The sequence below is a fragment of the Conger conger genome, chromosome 3 (assembly GCF_963514075.1).
Source record: "Conger conger chromosome 3, fConCon1.1, whole genome shotgun sequence".
NCBI classification, from domain to species: Eukaryota; Metazoa; Chordata; class Actinopteri; order Anguilliformes; family Congridae; genus Conger; species Conger conger.
The window spans coordinates 31,603,947-31,621,685 of record NC_083762.1 but is presented as its reverse complement, the minus strand read 5'-3'; the positions used below and the strand labels follow the sequence as shown (position 1 = coordinate 31,621,685).

The following is a 17,739-nucleotide window of genomic DNA, read 5'->3' as shown; positions in this document are numbered from 1 at the left end:
TAGGACGGTCGGATTCGAACCGCCGACGTCGCGGCTCGCAATGAGCATGCGGTCAGTGCTCTACAGGCTGCGCCACCGAGACACCCCCACCCCATATTTCTTAAGAAAAATTGGCGTTACTCTCCCAAATATTGATTGAATGACTTCCTTTATTTATGGATATCAACTTTAGGTTACATTATTCAAAATATAAAAGCACTCTATTTTTGGCCAGTTGTCCTTTTCTGCAAAGACATGTTAAATGACAATACTTGTGTCTGGAATGAAAATAATGTGGTTAGGATAACTTGAAAAATTGTATGTCTTCTACTTCCCGAGCTGTATGCATAAATGGTGCAGATTATAGACTAATAGTGAAGACTAGCTTTTTATGTGAGGACATTCAACTTTCAAAATGAAAGAACCCTTATGTAAACAACGTCACATCTTGTAGTAATGATACTTGGTCCTTGTTCTGCCTGAATAATGGGTCAGGCTGTCGGATTGAATTCTGTCGTCACCAAACCAATTAAGTGGGAATAGCTGAAGGCAACACATTGTGTTGTTTAATGTACAGCCACATATGCAAAGCTAAATTTCAACTTTACAACATAGATTTCAAACATGCATGTCTGTGTGTATCATTAGCTAGTGCAGTTACAAAATGGCCGCAGTGTACACCTGAATCTCAGCAATGTGATATAATGCTAAATAAGAGTAGAGCTAAATGTAATCACTTTTGCTTCTGAGCACATACCAAAAATAATTTTATATTGCCATTTGATTAAAAAAACAGCACTATTTGTTTTCCTAACCAGCTCAGCCCTCTGAACGCAAACATGAACCTTTTTGCACCATATTTGAAATGTATGAATTGCCGGCACACCCTTCATAAACAAATTCTGTATGCAGTTTCTCAGCATAGACGTCTACGCATCTCCTTTACTTTCTGGATCATTGTTTGGGCTTGACAGTGAGAACCCAGTGAGGTAGCTTTGGACTGACTGTTTAATGAAGTTTAAGGGACATAAAAAAATATGTACTTGCTCAGAAATGCACCGTTTATACTTGTGTAATAAATGAAAGAGCCCTTAGTTGGACTTTGCACTTTGTTGAATGTATAATAAAAAGAGTAAAAGGGGGGGGGGGGGGGGGGAAGCAAAATCTTTTTGCATTTAAAGTCTAATGTATGTCAGTGTTTTTTTTAAACACTTCTTGGCCTTCAGTGATTGCTCTCGAGGACGGACCTGTGCCCAGTCTTGCTCTCCTGAGGTAGAAGGGCTGGCCAGCTCTGGGCTAGAGTACCGTGCGTAACCTTGCGTACTGCGTTCACCAGGCCGGAGTAGTGCGGAGAGGGCAGAGTCTGGCAGCCGGTGCAGTTGGTGTCCCCAGCTACTGCCGAGTGGAGTTCTCCCACGACTCTCCATCTGCGTCTGCATGCTCATGGTCTCGCAGCTCACTGGAAATGTGGATTTCAATTGTACTAGAGTCTGAACCTAGCAAGACAAAATGAGGGAAATGACTCCATTCAGTTGGATATATTGTGTGTGTGTATATATATATATATATATATATATATATATATGTATATATATATGTATATGTATGTTTTCCATTCATCATGTAATCCACATGAAGTTTAGTCATTGATCCAGTAATGCACAAGTGATTCACCAACAACTTTTTTTCTCTGGAGCAAAAATACACTGGATACTGTTATGGAAGGAAATTGTCACTTTGACTTAATGTAATCTAGTTCATTTAACTCAATGATTTATAGAAATGTGGATCTCAGCTGACCCTGCAAAGTTTATTATGCATTCATTATTCATATTTGTATACTTATTTATTGTACACTTTTGGGATTCCCATGTCTAGCTAGACTACTTTTAGTGACTGATAGCTGTTCAACTGTTGCATTGATCACTTTTGATCAGTTTACTACTATTTTTACTGAATGGAAAAATTTGACCATTATTGTCCAGTTTGTCAATTTAACTGTTTGGTTTGTTACTGTTCATGAAAATAATATGAACATGCAGTATAGTAAGGCTGATTTATAGCAGAAATAATTCTATTTATAGGAAATGCACTTCCTGAGTTCTATTTTAATGTGGAATAATAACAAGGTACTTTCTTGTATGGACAGTTGCTGAATTAAATCCTTCCTGTATTCTCTCAAAACAGAAATTCATTGGTCTGGATATGTTTCATGCTTAAATGGTAATAATATTCACACCTTTCCAGTCATATTGGTGTTTTTATTATTTCTCAATTCACAAGTAAAAAAATACAAAACAAAAACACAAAAACAAAAAAAAACAGAAAAATTCAAACTGCATTGCAGAAGAAAATGGGTCACCCAAACAATTGCTTAGGCTTGCATTACACAATCCATCCTGCTACTAGACAGTATTGCAACACTACAGTAAACATCACTGATAAGACTGGAGTCCAAGGGTTCTTTTATAATATGTGTCTGACAGAAGGGTTATTGGCTGTTGAACAATCACTGGTTGTTGCAGATGAATTGCAGATATGTAGGCATTCATTCATTTCTAATCCTACAGTAAGATGCAGTTTAATATGCTATGCTACTGCTACTGTGTCACTACAATCTCTCTGTAGTATTTGTATTATCCCCTTTTTCAGTGCTTATGCCTTCACTTTTCCCCATAGTATAAGTATGCTAAGGAGCTTTTAACCTTGCCCAGGGAAGCAGCATTCCCAGGCCTGAGCTAAATTACTAGCTCAAATAATTAAATAATTTTCACAACAAATGTTTCTTGAATATTTCCATGGATCTGCAGGAGTGTTTTCAACTTTTACCAGCATATAAAGCGTTAAAGTACTTTGAATACAGATTTCACCTCTGCTTGTGACTACAAATCTAAATTCCATTTGGGAGACAGGTTCACACTCACTTAAGCAAACAACTCTGCCAGTAAATGTATAAGGCTTATTTCAGTTTTTGTTTTCAGTAACACTTTAGAATAAGGTTAAATGAATTTGTTTGAATGTAATTGCTAACTAACTACTGAGAAGTCCATCTGAACAGCTTTTTAAATGTATATTTACATCATTAGTTCTTGATTAACTGATGCCAATTCATATAGGAATGAGAATAAATGTATATTTGTTAATAGTTAACTCATTAGAAGTACATCCTATGGTTTGCTAATGTTTAAATATTACTGTAACTGATTCATTAGTCGTTAAATGCATGACAATGAAAAGTTACTTTCATGCTTGTACATCAATTAATTCATGTTAACAACTACATTAGTTAATGCCAATTCATGTACCCTTATTGTGAAGTGTGACCGATGTTTTATTTACCATCGCAGCTATCCAATATACTGTATCCTAAATTCAGTGTTTATTTGCTTGGTTGACGCCCTTGCCAAGCATGTGTAGCTTTTGCATTTCCTCCCTTAGGAGCAAACACAAGGGTGGATACTTACTGAAGCAAGCTGGACTAAGGCTGCTACTGTACAGAGTAATGGGAGTTTGCTTTGGGCAGAAAACCTGCAAGTGTCTGGTTACAATCCCAGATCCTTAACTGCTATGCCACACTATGCCTTACTATAAAGCCTGATTCATACTTGATCCGGCAGCCTCTGTAAGGAGGGGCCATACGGCGATTCCAGAGATTCTGGTACCGGCGGAGGGTCAGTCCGGAGCAATCATGATGTCTCCGTGCCTCGGAAAAAAATTGTAGCCATATGGGGTGCTCCGTATTGACTGAACTATGAAGGCAACCACCATATGGATTCTCTGGCCATTACCATATGGCCCCTCAATAGGGTAGAGTCATCGCATGAATCAGGCTTCATGGCCATCAATCTCAGTAACAACAAATATCCAGAGTTTAATGAAGAGAGTTAAGCATTCGTTTAAAAAAAATGAGAGACCTGGAATCCGCCACCCCACATCTAGAAGACCTGCAGCCATGCTGGTTGCCGGTTGAGCGTTACCAGCCCTGATACACTGGAGAGTTACCTTCCGAAAGCACACTGATGGCGTCAGAGGGCTGCTGCCCGTTGGCAGCCATGTTCTTCTTGGCCTCCTGGACATGGCTCTGGTAGTGGAGAGTGGAGCCCACGATGGGGTTGTAGCTGTCCGCGGGAGCCGCCGAGGTGGAGGCCGAGTCCCAGACCAGCTCACGCCGTCGCTGGAAGCTCAGGTCCACATCGCAGCCTGTCCAGCCGTGGAAAGCCAAGGTGTTCAAGAAGCCCTGCATGGGGTTGAGGATCCCCTGGAAAAGCACAGAGGTCAGTAACATAACGGTTAGCCGTTTTCTCATATGTAGTCTCGTTTTTATGACGAAATATTGGACAAAGAAGTTAAATGCAACAACTACAACGATGACCCCAATGAAAGAATGATGATGAGTCACTGTTATATTGTGTACTTTGTATACAATATAACAGTGTATGTGGAATCAATTTCACCGTTAAATGATACTGTTTCAAGGGTTAATCAATAATAAGGCACTGTTATTGTGCATGGACAGACCCCACATTCTGAATCTACACCACGCTCGTGCTGACTGTGGCTGGCTACCCTGCAGGGCGATGTCCAATTGGATCTAGCACAGGGGAATGCAGGTCATGTGGTCATATGCCCTGGAATGCATTCCAACCAAGCACTTCACCTGCAGATATCATTATTTAGTTCCCTCTTCCCTATTTGAATGGGTGTTAATTGGTGAATACAGCTGGTGTAGTGCTTGGACTGAATTGAAAAATGTGATTTGTTACTGTATTTTTTATTTTTTTAAGTGAAAAAACTAAGAGGGAAAAAAGGAAAGAATCCCGATTGATTAGCAAACGTACAGGCACAAGATCACAGCGTGAGATTACCCTTGTGACATGACCTTCTGCCCCCGGGTGCTGTTGAAGGCAAAAATATTGCTAACCAAATTGGCTCTCAGCTGCAACAGTCTAGCAGTATATTTTTCACTGCTACACTGTCTGCAAAAATCCATAAAAAACAGGTGGTGGAGTGAAAAGAAGCAGCAATTGCCTACAGTATAAAGAATATTCCAGCGATCTGACAGGCTTACAATAACGGAATAACAAAGAACCTAAAAATGGGAATAATATTAGTTCTAAAAAATTCGTTTTTTGAATAATTCATAGTCTTGGTCAGCAGTGCGGAACTCGGTCTCGCTGCACTTCAGAGCGAGGTGCGGGCCGAACCTGCGCAGGGTGAGTCAGACTGACGGAGGCTGCTCTCACCATAATGAACCAGGTGATGAGAATGGCATTGCGCACATTCTTCAGGTGGCTGGCTTTGATGTCCGCCTGCATCTCCAGGTAGAACAGTAGGCTCTCGTTGATGATGTTGGGCAGCCAGCTGGGGAGAGAACCGACATGCCGTGTCAACGCTATCTCTCTCCACAGCGCGGAAGCTGAGTGGAAAGTCACAAGTACTTTTAGACATACTGTTTGTGGACTTATTTTATGTATGGGCATCATTCAGCAGTGATGGCTTCCTGAGAGAATATGTTTCTTTGGTTGATGCAATCAGAGGTGCTTGATTGGTTGATGATGACATGTGACTAGTTGCAGGCATTAGAGGCACATCCATTTCTATAACATGCAGCTTTATACACTCAGTGAGCACAGGTAGACCTGTAGACTAGCCTGTTAATGTTAATATTTAATCAGCCAATCATGTGGCAGCAACTAAATGCATAAAGGCATTCAGACATGGTCAAGAGGTTCAGCAGTTTTTAGACCAAATGTCAGAATGGAGAAGATATGTGATCTAAGTGACTTTGACCATGGGATGATTGTTGGTGCCAGACAGGGTGGTTTGAATATCTCAGAAACTGCTGATCTTTCACGCACAACAGTCTCTAGAGCTTGCAGAGAATGGTGTGAAAAACAAAAAACATCCAGGGAGCAGCAGTTGGCAAAAACGCCTTGTTAATGACAAAGATCAGTGGAGAAGGGCCAGACAGGTCAAAGCTGACAGGAAGGTGACAGTAATGCAAATAACACATTACAACACTGGTATGCAGAAGAGCATCTCTAAACACACAATGCGTCAAATCTCTAAATGGATAGGCTACAGCCGCAGGAAGTCTAAAAATAAGTCTTATCAATACCTAATATAGTACTCACTAAGTGTATAATAAGACACGCTGTTGGAGGATACTCAACTCACCAGAATGCTGCAAAACTCACCACATCATGAAAACGAGCATGATTTTGAAGAATCGTATTTTGATCTCAGTTCCTAGGCGTCTCTCATTCTCAGTGTAGACTCCTTGCCGACCCTTCAGTAGTGCAGTTACTGTATTAAAAATGTAAAATAATGCACATAATATGTCATTCTGTAGCTACTGAATAGAACAATTTAAAGAACACTCCTGCAGGCAATGATCACGTTAATCGGGTGTTGAGCTGTCAAAACATAGCATGACCATCTTCATGTTATTAACTTAGATAAAAAAAGTAAAAACATACTTTGATTAAACCATAACCTCTGTTTTGTATCTTTTTTCTTTTTTATGAATCTTTTTGTTGAGTTTTCATTAGTTTTTTCATCTCTTTGATGCCATTTTATTTTTTTTCTTTAATGCTTGGTGTGCTTGTGCTATACTGTTGAGAAAGTGCTTCTCAAACCAAGATATTATAAAAAGCCATGTTTTTGTTGCAGGCTAACAGCAATAGAATTGGTATAAAATGTTGGTGTCAAGGATGATTGCCAAACAGTGTTTCTCTGAATAGCAGCCACAAAGGGCTGTCAGTGTTTATCTATTGAACAGGATTCATGACAATTTGCACGTCAATGTACAAAATGTTTTATGTAAGGTAAAACGAAGTGGGCAGATACAGGCCGTTTATTTTGCAGGATAATTGATACCTCTCGGTCAGAGCTTTGGAGGACCTGGGGGGGGACCAGACCTGGGTCAATTACACAATTGTTTTGGATTCAATTACTTTTCTGTGCTCGATTGAGCTTGCCTGGTGCAACTATGCCAACCATTTAATAGGTCCCAATACTCCAGATGAGAGAAATGTATTTGAATCCAAAAACATTGATGTATTTGAGCCAGGTCCGGGTGAGACTCACCTGCGGACACGGTGCGGGCGAAGAGAATTGGGTTGACGACCACGACGAGCAGCAAGGGTGCGTAGGTGGTGATGTAATGTGGCACAGCGTGCTGCAGACCGTTCTCACAACTACAACGAAAGCCAAAGCTGTCAGTTGCCCAGGCAACATCGGTCATGTCACTTTAGTAGAGTGCAAGAAGTAGCGAGAGACACAATTTAACCCGCCAATTGTAAAGAGCAATACGTTTGTGCTGAACCACCAGGGGATCATTTGAAAAGAATAATCCATGCCTATGTAACTTGACTACTTTAAGCGATGAACAGAGCTGGAGCACTCAGAGACTTTGAGCATTACATTAGCTAGACAGGACAGGGCAAGACTGACCCCAAAGGAATGTAGTATATAGTATATATCATACTCTAAGGATGATGTCATTATTGTTAAAAGTCAATTTGCTCCATTCTGTTTCAGCTTCATTCTTCAGGTTAGTCAGGGTAAGGATTCCTTTTAGACAGTGCCATTCTGAATGGGTCACAAATTACAACCTGCTGGGGGGGAGGGCACTCTACCATGCAGACCCAAATCCAATGCTCCTAGGTCCCCATGTTAATTGTGTGAAAAGGTGTAAACGATTGATATATTTGATAACGAGGCCCATAGAAACGTCAAAAAAACCTTCCATAGTGTAGCATGAATCTTTTCAGAAAAAAGCTTATTTTCCAAAAAATCTTTTTCAAGCTCCATTAGTTCAGGTCATTTTGCATATTATTTCTTCAAAGAAGAAAGGTAGAAAAAATCCTTTTCAAGCTCCATTAGCTTCAGGTTATTTTGCATATTTCTTCTTCAAAGAAGAAAGATACCCTTCAGAGATTGAACTCTTAACTGCAGTTGACAAAATGTATCCATAAAATGAGCTCATTGTCAGGGTTTGACCCAGTAATGGGAGAGTGTTGCTTCAATGGTTCAAGTCAATGATCAATTGTGTGCCGATGAAAAGATTCAGGAAAAAAAAACACCACATGAGCAAAACCTGGCAGAAAGAAGATACCATTGTGTTATCCCACTACCTTGAAATTGAGGGGTAGTAAAGCATGGCCACTCCTTCAACGCACAGCAATACCGCCAGACCCCATGTGATCATGTGATACAACACGATAGTGCTGGAAGGGAATACACATACAAATAAACCACACAAACACACACTGGTCACATGGCAGTCCTTGCATATTCATTGTAGAAGGCAAACACTACAATACACTACTGTCATTATTTCTTTCAGTTTTTAGAGAAATGCCTTAACTTGCTTGAAAAAGCTAGAAGCTACTAGTGTTAATGTCATAGCAGATGTATGTGACGATAAAGACGTTTTGTGGTACTAGACTAGAACAAATCCGCTTTAGTATTTTGAAAAGTAAAAACAAATCAGTATATGAGCAAATGCTGTGAGCGGGCCCTCTGGATTCAACAACACTCTCACAAATGTTCTTTGGTTTGGTAGCATTGCTTTGGAGGAGAAGATAGAGGGGAGAAATAATCCATATAAATGGATGAATTGTGTTATCCTGCACATTTATTGTAACTGGAGGAAGAGGAACTGGTTTGTAAATAATGAGCACAGTTAAACAGAGCGGGTATAAAGGTACCTCAAACCAGCTGATCTTTTCACCACTAGGTAGACATCTACTGCATAGCAGAAGGTCCACCAGAAGGAGGCGCTAAAGAAAAGCTGGATCCACATCTGAAAATGAAGGTAAAACCATGGCAAAAACAGAGCACACTACACCAGTTATTTTAAGATATGGAACAGTCCTCATCATTCATCTAAAAAACATACAAAGGCCACAACATTTATAGATCCGTGAGATGATAATAGCGTCTACTTATTTTCTCTTCTTCTGTAAATTATAGTCATGTGCCACAATAGAAGGGTGGGGTGATTCAGACATAAAATAATAAATTATATGTAAAATATGTAGAGGATCAATGATCAATCTTTGTTTCGTGTTACACCAGCATATTCTACCATCAGCACAATTAATAGCTGTGTAGGCAGTATACAGTAATACAAATTAGTGTGGGGCAAGGAACAATAAAATGAATGCATGTGCACAGTAATGTGAATAGGATTTGAAATGCATGACAATTATCAGAATATGCACAATATCATCCAAATCGTATCCTGTGTTAAACTGACCCCACCATAAGGACAGTGTTTCACTACCATCCCCATCTGAAATTAGAGTTTCTCAGAAGGAGGACATGAGCTAACTGTGGCTTAGTATGCAGGTTGATGTGCTTCCTGTGGTTGGGGGCTGGGGAGGAACCACACACGTACCGCACTGCCCACACAGAACACCTCTGGCCACACGTCACTGCTGGAGACATCAGAGATCCTACTAACGAGGTCAGGTAGGAGCAGCCAGATGGATGATCTCACAATTATACCTGGAAGAAAATGAAAAAAAACGATATGGATTATTCCATACGTAGATCAGACCCTGGAGGGCCACATTGAGGTTGGTTCCGTTTCGATCAGCAGCCATTTTAGGTCTTTCAGGAGGTCTCTCTAGCCAACCATTGACTTAAATGAAACACTGCTGCTGGAACACATCAAACAATAGTGTGGAACTTCAGGCAACAACCCTATTCTTGACATTATGCTGTATATCTCGATCAGTCATGCTCACTCTTGGTCCTGGAGAGCTGCAGCCCACAGGTTGTGTTGGTTTTTGTTTTCGCTTCAGTGTCAGCAACCAATTCAGACCCAAGAAACCAGGTGAGGTGAGCTGTGTAATTAACTGCCTCAATTGATCACTTAAGTGCAGAGTAACAACAAGGGCTAGCACACCATGTGGCTCTCTGTGACCAGGAGTGAGGACACTGATCTAGATACACAGCTCAATGTTATCAAAACAAGGGTCTGGAATAGGATTGTAGCCTGAAGTGTGTGTGTTTCAGCAGCAGTGTTTAATTTAAGGCAATGGTTGGCTAGAGAGTCCACAAACTCATGTAAGACCTAAAATGGCTGCTGATTGAAATAGAACCACAGTGGTTCCACTCTGCACATCAAATTCATCAGGATGACATTGTATTAAAAGCATTTGCTCACTGGCCCTGCAAAACAATAATAAACAATAATGGGGAAACCACTCTAAACTGCAACACATTTGAACAACGACCTTGTGGCAATGTCAGAACAGAATTCTATTATCATAACAAAGAGAAGATGCCAACACATAGGATCTCTATACATGTGAAAATACATTTATGTGATTGTACAATAAAAGCGCTTCGTAAATCTCATACATAACTGCAGTGTGAAAAACCCAACTTTGGGTAAGATGGCAGTGGGGGGCTTCACATCGGCTTCAGAGTGAACTCACATACGTTTCCTTTGAGATGTATACCATAGATAGACTTTTCAGAAGGTCAAAGGTCATGTGACCCATAATACCTTCAGAGATTTCCAGAGAAATTCCAATAAATTGTGACTGAGCTTTTCTGATTTACAATTCTTTTACTGTAAACTTTATATAATAACTACTTTTTCCTCTGAAAATGTCTGGATTAATGTTTCTCAATTAAGAAAGAAATGGTTGTAATCTTTATTAAAGTAAAGCATAATACACATGTAGAATCAATTAATCCTGCATATTGTGAAAAAGCGTTACTAAATGTTTTTGTCATTACTAACACAAAATGCACATTTGTGTTTGCAGTGAAAAGCAGGGTCCGCTTATTCAAATAAACTCTAAATATAGATTATCTTGGAATCAACTGAATAATTTGAAAATCAAATTACACCACACCAGAAAGTCTATTTTTAGCAGGCTAGGGTTAGACAGGATCATCCCACATTGCTTTATTGATTACATTATCTGGTGCACATGTTCTTGGTGGGTTAGATGTGTAACATCAGCCACACAGCCAATTATACACATTACTGCATGTGTGACTTGATATAGTCATGTCAACAGCACTTTCACAAGAAGTGGGCCACCATATGAGGTCACTTCCTCCTTATCTTTATCCACACCTAGGTCATCGTGATCTTACGGAAGCTGGCCTTGATATGTCAATGCTGCCACATCAATGCATTAGTTCAACAGTAAAGTTTCCTCCTTTATTTCAGTGGGGAGACTTCCTCTACAGTCTCCTTGCCCTAAATTTATCCCAGTGACGCCTAATAATCCCTCAGACCCTCAACGCCCACACTTGTCTGCTACTTACAGTGAAATATTCAGTGTTACATCAACTTTTACTTTGACACAGTACTTATGATCCCCTTGCCTCCATAATGAAGTTCAATTAACACAGCATTTTATCTACAATATTTATTGAGATTAAAATAGCTTTTACTTCATGTTTTGATGCCTATGCTATAATAGAGCATATGTATTGAAATGAAGGTCAGTACTAAAAAAGTAAAAACATTATTTTATGTACATTCATGTTAAATACTGCCATAACAACAAATAATTGATTGACCAGTTATTTTTTCCCCCCCATATGATATTGTGGCCGATTTTTTCCCCAGTTAAAACAGAGCAACATGCAATGTTTGTGTGAACACCTCACTACTATGGTGTTCATACTGCACAATATGCACAATACAAAATAAAATTGTGCTTTCTGAATTGGAGCTGCAGCATTACCATAAAGGCCCAGGTTAAACTTTTCAAACAATAATCCATTACACTTTGTTCAATAGGAGCTCATAGAAAAACGAGAATGTCCCAAAAAAAATTCAAAACAGAAGTTTAATTCATGGTATGCAGTTCATCAAGAGCAAGACACTGTGACACGTACCCATGCGGGCCTTCGCCGTGCCTTACCTGCACATCCCAGCATGTCACACACGCTAATGATGAACAGTATTCGAGAAGACGAGGCCGGCTTGGGAAGCGGATATTGTCCAAGGCGCCTGTAGCTCCTCCGTTTGGGCAGCATCTGCAGGATGGAGAAAAGGAGGCTGACGCCTGCGCTACCGATGCAGATGCCGCTGAAAAACAGCGGCTGGAAATTAATGACGAACTCTGTGGACGCGTCTCTGTTGGGGCAGCAGAAAGTCTCGAGCCTGGGAGATGCCATTGCAAGCTGCTCTCGGAGTGCGGTGTCCGCAGTAAAAGGAAGTCCATTCATTTAGTCCGCGGCCCTGAGCTCCCACAGAAATCACGGGTTGAATCATCATGTGCTTCTTTTTAATCCTCCCAGGCTGAGCCCGACAACCTCGGCAGGAAAGAGAAGTCAAAAACCAATATTCGGCCCTTATTCATCTTAAACAACCATTTTAGTCATTGTAGAAATGCCATACACCTGTATGTGCACGGTTATTTATTAATTATGTGACCCATTGATAACTGCTGAATGAGGCCTAACCCTCAGTGGAAGTAGAAACTCAAAAACTCCACTATTCCATTAAAAGTTTCAAAATTTTCTACAAAATTTCTACATTTCTTTTCGAACAATTGTATAGATGACGGAGCCTTTTTTAGACTTTAGACACTTTTTATTTTATTTTTTTATTTTTTGCTGTGTTCTGATTTGTTGAGATCTCCATTAGTGACTCACCTCTCTGAAAAATGCTTTCAGAATGTAACCCCTCTTAACGGCCTCACAACACATTCATAACTGTCATATTTCAAAGCTTGCAAATGAATCAAAAACAGAACATTTCAATTCAAGTTAAAAATAGTCAAAATGGCAGAAAGGAGACACATTTCCATATCATTTACTGCCATCTGGTGGTGACAGATAAATATTGCAGTGCACATCCTGGCAGGCTTATTTGTCAAAAACCACACACAGACACATGCACTCTCTCTTGCTCTCCTAATCTGTTAAAACAAGGGAACTGTTTTATGAAATGCAAAACAAAAATCCTTAATGCCAGAAATGTTCAAGCAAGTTGTTTATTCAAATATGTCTCAGCCTTTATAGTCCTGTACAGTATTAATGATGAGTGAAATGCACTGACAATTTGATAGACATGCTAACACATTTACTTTACACTTTGACACGTTATTAAACACGCTGCTTAGAAACTACAGGTGGGAATTAGCTGCTCAGCGATATATAACACCTTTATATTGGTGATAACAGGGATGTGTTGAATATTGTATGCTGCCCTTGTCATCTAAATACTAGACATGAATACAAAGATATATATTATTTAAATATGCCATGTTCTTACCTGTAGAAATCTATAGACAACAGATTCTCTGCTGTTTGCTTTTGAGTGTAATTCTACACATAGAATATGTGGTCACATTTCAAAAATTAATGAGAAAAGGAAAGCTCCGACCAGGGAGGAGAAATCGCACAATGCTATTTTTCTTTGTCTCCCTTTTTGTATCAGGGTCTAGTGTTGCCATCATGTACATTTGTGTGATGATTAAGTGACCTTGGGTTTGTGAAAGGCGCTATATAAATTGAATTTATTATTACACCTGATTTAAATAATCAAGGGTAATTTTTGGTTGTTTGATTGGTTCAGTGATTAAATCAGGTGTGGGAGTTCCTGGTTACAACAAAAACCTTCCGGCAAGTGGGTCCCGAGGACTGGAATTGAGAGACACCAGTGTAACAGATAGGGGATAAACATCCAGCTCTGTAAATTTACTTTATGTTTAAAATACTTACAGTATCCCTATCATGCTGGATAAGAGCATCTACTAAAGGCCTACATGTGAAGTACATGTAGAGATGGAGCTCTTAGTGGAATGTTGTAATGGACCCCAGCTCATCATGAAAGGCCTCCTATAGTATGTAGCTGCCACACAGTGTTATGAGAATGACTGGCATAGCATGATTGTGATTGGGTTTGCTGTGATGTGATTGGCATGGGCAAAGGAGTTGCAATTACTGAGTGTTTTACATATCCATCGGAAGCACTTACTCTGGAATATGATTTCACTGGCCATTCAAAAATGGGTTGAAAGCTGCATTTACTGTTCTTATAAAGATATCTGGTGAATAATGTTTATATTTTTGAGGATCTTTCGTTATAGAACCAGTTTTAGTGTGTAAGTGATTGAGAAAAAACAATAGGCGTTTTGGCAAGTGTACAGTCACTGTTATGATCAAGACCACATGGGGGCGCTAAAGCATTAATGGTAAAAAGCTGCACAAATTGTGTAAATGAATGATTCAAACACTGCAGTAAGTTCAGCTGAGATAATTAGGTGAGCTGATCCTAGGTTTGTACATATTTTCATCAGTTATATTGTCTGTACTGTTGTTCATAATGTTGTCTCATTTGCCCAATGGAACTACTGAATTTGATATGACTATTTGTATTAAGTGGAGGGAACTTTGCTTAAAGATTGTAACTGGCTTGGTATAATTATTAAGTGTATTATTACATGTACAGAGTGATGCAGTTATTTTTAACTGAAGACTGTATTTCTGCGTTGAGGTCTCATCGCTGCAACTATGAACCCTGGGGTTTACTGTGTGTTTTGTCTGAGCTTGCTATCAGTTTTATGGATCTGAGACAATGGCTCCTCGGGGATGCAAACAGTGTGTATTAAATCCTTCTCACAACCTCACTTCCTATTCTCTTGTGTAACAAGCCCTTCGGTAACTAGCTGCCATGTCTACTCAGGCTTGACGTTGACTCGTATCGACACATAACACAACAGGTGCCGATCTTCCGCAGTTTAAAAGCTCCAAACTCCTCGGTATGAAAGGAAAGCCAGGAGGCTCAATTACAGAAGATTCACAGATATCTGAGTCTGTAATCGCATTGCTTTAAACAGGGTATAATAGTCTGACGTTAAAACAGCAAGTAAGGAAAACAACAATATGGCAGTGAGAGGAAGATTCTCATTTAATTATGTGCATTTGAACATATTGGAACACTTTATCATTTCCGTTTATCAAGTTAGTCTTTATTAGTTAATTAGCGTCATCAGTATCGGGCACTGTAATGGAACTGTCCCTATAATTTTTCTATGAAAATGTGATATTTACATTTTCATTAAATAAAGTGCTGAGATCTCTATGACAATGTTTATTAGCTGAATATGGTTTCAAAATTCTGTTTCATAACATAGGAAAAAGGAACATATGCTTTACAGATCTTTACCAATTTGTCTATATTTTCAATGTCAATATAGCAACTAATAATAAGAATAATGATAGTAATAATAACAATAATATTAACCATACATATCGCTGCAAGCAGTGATACACAGGGTCCAAGCAGACAATGAGCACCAGGGGAGGTGAAATCCAATCCTGCTGGGCTGGTGTGTATGCAGGCTTTTGTTGTACTGGACACATTCGGTAATAAGTGCTGCTTAAACTGTTCATTTGTGACACAGGATCAGTCTTCAACTGTTACGTCGTGATCTTATCAAGACATGCAGCTAAAATATAATACTAAATAAATGACAAAACTAATGAAACAGAAGAATTTAACACCGCAGCCATGATTGTTCACAGATAACATCTTTATAGAACTTTTAAATGGACCCGGTAATACTGCATATTGTCAGTTGCAAGCATTCTGAAAAAGTAGTGTGTAGCTAATAAAAATGGCAGCTCAAGTTCAAGACAAATATATAAAAAATAATTTGGTTGTTATAATGACACTTGGGTTTAAAATTTTTTATCAACCACTACAATTGCTTCCCTGTGTCAGTTTCTTTTTTTATTTTCTTTTGGCAATTTCCTAGATATAGGCTCCTTTAGTCTGGGCTGATAAATACATCCTCTGATGTGATTTCATGTCATGTCAATCTCATGTATCGACACTGTGTTTGACATTGTGTTGGATTACAGACCCATTACCTGTCCCGGGCGACTTACAGTTCTTAGTAGTGTGCAGTGCACATTGGCATGCTTCTCATGTTAAATGACAACTGTTTACTACCATCTCTGCATACTGCTGCAGTATGTTCTCCACAGGTATCTCTTTTAAGAAAATATTCAAGGTTCACCTGGTTAGATAAAAGTTAAGTAACAATAAAAACAGACTGGTCTGATTTACTAAGACTTAGTCCATTATAGTGTAATTATATGTACTGTCTATCCACTAAAAAGGTTGGGACTGTCTCATTTGGAAGTGAGAGTAAACGACATTCAAGGACAGGAATCAAGTCCGTGTGAGCTAATCCAAAGAGATGTGGCTAACACGCACATATTAGCTATCCTTCATCAACACTCATCAACTCCCTATCGATTCTCTTCCTCCAATTAGCTGAACACCATGAATCATTACCATCCCAGTGACAATGGATACAAGCAGCCCTGTTCAGCTTCACTTGGCATTCTGCTCTAATTGTTTTGGTATCAAATTGATCTGTTTAATTGGTATTGCCCCAATCAGCCTGGCTTCTACACGTCGAATTAGAGGGACTGAGGTGTGCACTCTTGCCCCAAGACCATAGAAAAAGCTGTCATGTTTGAGTGCATGTGAGCTCCACAATCATAATCTAAATCATAATCAGCACCATATAGCATCTTTAACCTTATCAAGATAGTCCATCCCTGCTGTATTAAGCTGTAAGATAGACACCATATACCATTGATGATTACATGTTTTTATGTATTTCTTTTTCATTTAATAAGACCGGGGGAAAGCAGAGAGCATTACGGATGGCCATATGGCCACAGTACGGAAAGTTCATAGTTGAGGAATCAAGTCCCCGACCACCCAGAGAGATTTGTACTTGGATTGAGAGCTGCCCCTTCGACAAACTGCACATCAAGATCTTCCTCAGTCAGGTTTCTAATCATTACAGGGCTCAAGGAGTATCCCTAATTCATTTTCCAAACAATAGTGAAATAAACATTCCTAACTTCCACCTCCCATCAGCTGGTCTACAACCGTATAAATTAGTGGCATGCACATGCCACGTGCTGGATGGTAAAGCAATGAAAACTATGATAGCTGAACAGTCTGCAAAGCTTCCCATTCAATATTTTTTTATGCGAGTGACATCATCAGATTAGTGAAACATCACTAACTCTCATGCATTAAAAAACCATTGAATGGCAGCCTTCCGGTGTGTGAACCTGAAGTTTACTGGTTTACAAGTTTACAGACAAGGGGGACCTATGGGCTCATCCCTATTTTAGTGTGGGACTTGTAGCTGTGCAATGCATCTGATAGCATGGTGTGCCTTTAGCTGCACTCATAGCTGATCCCACTTGCACAAAGGCTTTTACAGTACATCCACTGAAGGGCCAGCATTCCACATTCACCTCCTTACTCCTGCAAATGGACCAGCACTTACAGAAACAAAACAGCAACATAGGCAGAAAACACAAGTAATGCTAAAAACATGTTTATTTCTGTTGGTAACGGGAAGGCTGGGTAATGAATTGTGAGTTGCGTGAACACATGTAAAACTGATTTCCACATCTAAGAAGCAAGGCATGTTTCCACTACATATGTTCAATTGAGTAAATAACTGGAAATATGAACACACAATTCCAGGAAGTCAACAGAGAGCAGACACTGTATTGTATATTTTAATGCAAAAAGGTATACACTTCAATTGATAACTCAGTTAAGATAATTTTAGGAATTAACTTCCACTGTGCTTCTGTCAGTTAATTGGTCCATACTTATGAGGGACTGACCTTGACACCCACATTCCATATACTGATATACAACTGGTATACATGTTTAGATGCATTTGTGATGCATTCTTGAGCACACCCAAAAATAGTGAGGTG

The 17,739-nt window shown here is 39.4% G+C and overlaps 1 protein-coding gene across 1 annotated transcript; it reads right to left on the bottom strand.

The window, feature by feature from the left end:
• Positions 1–840: 840 nt before the first annotated feature.
• On the bottom strand, positions 841–12,141 carry gpr143 (G protein-coupled receptor 143). Its single transcript, XM_061234340.1, has 9 exons — positions 11,886–12,141; positions 9,386–9,495; positions 8,694–8,788; positions 8,118–8,210; positions 7,069–7,178; positions 6,177–6,285; positions 5,223–5,340; positions 3,982–4,237; positions 841–1,475 (listed from the first exon to the last, which is right to left on the bottom strand). Exons 1-9 carry the CDS (start codon positions 12,139–12,141, stop codon positions 1,372–1,374), a joined length of 1,251 nt encoding a protein of 416 aa, XP_061090324.1. The 3' UTR covers positions 841–1,371.
• Positions 12,142–17,739: the final 5,598 nt, after the last annotated feature.